The sequence below is a fragment of the Triticum dicoccoides genome, chromosome 3B (assembly GCF_002162155.2).
Source record: "Triticum dicoccoides isolate Atlit2015 ecotype Zavitan chromosome 3B, WEW_v2.0, whole genome shotgun sequence".
Classification (NCBI taxonomy): domain Eukaryota; kingdom Viridiplantae; phylum Streptophyta; class Magnoliopsida; order Poales; family Poaceae; genus Triticum; species Triticum dicoccoides.
In genome coordinates, this window is record NC_041385.1 from 172,417,097 (window position 1) to 172,420,310 (window position 3,214).

The 3,214-nt window shown below is 45.7% G+C and overlaps 1 protein-coding gene across 1 annotated transcript in view; it reads right to left on the reverse strand.

The window, feature by feature from the left end:
• Nucleotides 1-1,949: 1,949 nt before the first annotated feature.
• The window catches only part of LOC119275392 (protein RICE FLOWERING LOCUS T 1-like), a 3,828-nt gene continuing 2,563 nt past the window's right edge, over nt 1,950-3,214 (reverse strand). Inside the window, exons 3-4 of the mRNA XM_037556212.1 lie at nt 2,439-2,479; nt 1,950-2,333 (exon numbers count right to left, since the gene is read on the reverse strand). Of these exons, the coding sequence (XP_037412109.1) occupies nt 2,110-2,333; nt 2,439-2,479 (265 nt within the window). The 3' untranslated portion in view covers nt 1,950-2,109. The remainder of the gene's footprint in view (nt 2,334-2,438; nt 2,480-3,214) is intronic.

The following is a 3,214-nucleotide window of genomic DNA, read 5'->3' on the forward strand; positions in this document are numbered from 1 at the left end:
CGGACACCAGGTCTGCCCCACAGCTGTAAAAGTTCATCAACTAATGGCCTTAGGTACACATCGATGTCGTTGCCGGGTTGCTTCGGACCTTGGATGAGCACTGGCATCATAATGAACTTCCGCTTCATGCACAACCAAGGAGGAAGGTTGTAGATGCATAGAGTCACGGGCCAGGTGCTATGGCTGGAGCTCTGCTCGCCAAAAGGATTCATGCCATCTGTACTTAGACCAAATCTTATGTTCCTTGTGTCAGCTGCAAAATCTTTGAACTCTCTGTCGATCTTTCTCCATTGCGTTCCATCTGCGGTGTGTCTCAACTCCCCGTCCGACTTACGGTCCTCTTTGTGCCATCGCAACAACTTGGCATGCTCTTTGTTCCTGAACAGACGTTTCAACCGTGGTATTATAGGAGCATACCACATCACCTTGGCGGGAACCCTCTTCCTGGGTTTCTCGCCCTCAACATCGTCACCAGGGTCATCGCCTCTGATCTTATAACGCAATGCAGTGCATACCGGGCATTCATTCAAATTCTCGTATTCACCGCGGTAGAGGACGCAGTCGTTGATGCATGCATGTATCTTCAGAACCTCTAAACCTAGAGGGCAGTCAACCTTCTTTGCTTCGTACGTACTGGCGGGCAACTCGTTATTCTTTGGAAACATATTCTTCAACATTTTCAGCAAGTCTTCAAATGCCGAGTCAGCTACACCTGCCTGTGCCTTCCATTTCAGCAAATCCAGTGTGCAGCCCAGCTTTTTCAGACCATCATCGCATCCGGGGTACAACGACTTTCTGTGATCCTCTAACATGCGATCCAAATTCTCCCTCTTCTTTTCAGTTTCGCAGCGTCTCCGTGCATCAGCAATGGTCTGACCAAGATCATCAACGGTCTCATCACGTGCCTCTTCTTCACCTTCACCTTCCCCTTCACCTTCAGCATCCTCCATGAAAGTATCACCGAAATGAGCAAGATAGCTTTCATCGATGAAATCATCCCCTTCTTCATCTTCTTCCATTATAACCCCTCTTTCTCCATGCTTGGTCCAACAATTATAGCTTGGCATGAAACCGTGCCGAAGCAGGTGCAGGTGAACTTCTCTTGAGGAAGAGTAACCCTTCTGATTCTTACAGTCAACACATGGACATATAACAAAACCCTTCTGCTTGTTCGCATTAGCCACTACGAGGAAATCTTTCAAACCCGTAGTGAACTCGCGGGAGAGTCGGTTACCGTACATCCATTGCCGATTCATCTGCATTATTATAATATAAAATATATAATTAACCATCATGCATTTGTTAAACTAACTAGCTATAAACAATAGAAATTAAACAATGAACAACACACATGCATATTTTATCAATGACACACATGCATGAAAGGTTCAAGTTGCTAACCGCGATCGAGGAGGAAAAAATAAATGAGGAACCTCAAGTGTGGCTCCAACACTTCATATCATGTTTGTTTCACGCTCTTGGGGCATTTCATCAAACACCTTGTGTGCATAAGAGGAACCAAAAGCAAACCTACACCCCCTTGTGAAGCTTGTGAAGAGAAGTGGCACCAAATGGCTAAGTGAGTGTGCTGAACTGGTATATATAGGGGAGGAGCTTTAGTCGCGGTTGGCCTGGCCAACCGCGACTAAAGGCCTTTGGGCACCTTTAGTCGCGGTTGGCCTGGCCAACCGCGACTAAAGTCCCTCACGTGCACCAGCTGGCCACCGAGCGCCCTGGGCCCAGGCAAAAGACTTCATTAGTCGCGGTTCCTACAGTTTCGCGACTAATGAGGCTGGACGGAAGCCTCTTTTTCTACCAGTGACAATTCACGTAGTATATTACAACAACGATGCTACACATACGACGGTTCCCATCTGATTCCCGTACGATCTCCCAACTGGCTCGTTGGATCCTAACATCTTTTTAATCTTTGTAGTATCGCACCGGCATCGGATCAAAAAAGTCGCACGCATAGTTATTATTTCTTCAACATTACAATTCTTTCTCCATTTCGCCCTGTATAAACCACCACCCATACGACCTCATCATCATCATCATCTTGTGTCGTCACTTATACTTAAGTACTGGTATTATACAAGGAGTTGATCATCACATCCTTCTCCCGCCGGTTCCGGTCTCCCTCTGGCAGTTGAAGTAGACGGCGGCGACGGGCAGGCCGAGGTTGTAGAGCTCGGCGAAGTCGCGGGTGCTGAAGTTCTGCCGCCACCCCGGGGCGTACACCGTCTGGCGGCCCAGCTGCTGGAAGAGCAGGAACACCAGCCGGTGGATCCCGAGCACCGGCCGCGGGCCCTCGTAGCACACCACCTCGGTCCCTAGATATGCATCCACGTCCACGCACACAAAAGTTTCATTAGATTACAGTTATATATAATGAAGTGATTAAAGACATAATTAAGATCAGTTTTCTTCTCCTGTACCAAAAGACACTCCTGTCGTCGCCGGGATGTCGGTGACCAGCCTGCATGAGCACATCACATTAATTTTTTCATAGGGGATCTGCATTTGCTTAATCAGAAGAAGAGAGCAGATGACAGGTCTTAAGCGATCAAGCTGATGATTAAGTTTGTACAGGGCATTCTGGTCTCAGGAAAACCTCAAGATTCTGTTGCCATTTGGGGCGACGCTTTTAGGCTATAGAGTAGAGTAAGCCACCCTGGTAGTTTACACAATGGTTGTCAAGCAGCCCCTTCCCAGCATGGGCATGTAAAGAGGGATAACGTTTTTTCTTTCTCTCTCTCGTCAAAGCCAATTTTTTTTTATGTTGTGCAAGTTTCATTTTGGAAAATTAAAAATGAATAAAGCATGAGATGTGCATATATTAGCATGTTGGGTCACATGCAAGTTTTTCTTTCCACTTATGTACAATACCGTTTCCTGATCACATACTCTCCTCCCTCAGGTGAAACCTCAATCGTGCTATTCTTTTTTCTTTGAAAAGGAGGATAACCCCTGGCCTCTGCATCGAGCGATGAACCTCAATTGCGCTATGACGCCACAATAATATTGTATAAGAGATAATGTTAATGTCCTTACCTGATTGTTTATTTTGTTTGGCTTCATGTTGTAAGACCTCATGATAATTTTTCTTTTCTTTTCTAAAACTTGCAAAAGCGAAGGAATTACTCTATAGCCTTGTATGGTACATATAGTTCAAACTTAAAACATTAAATAGGTCAAACTCAAATCAAAAGGA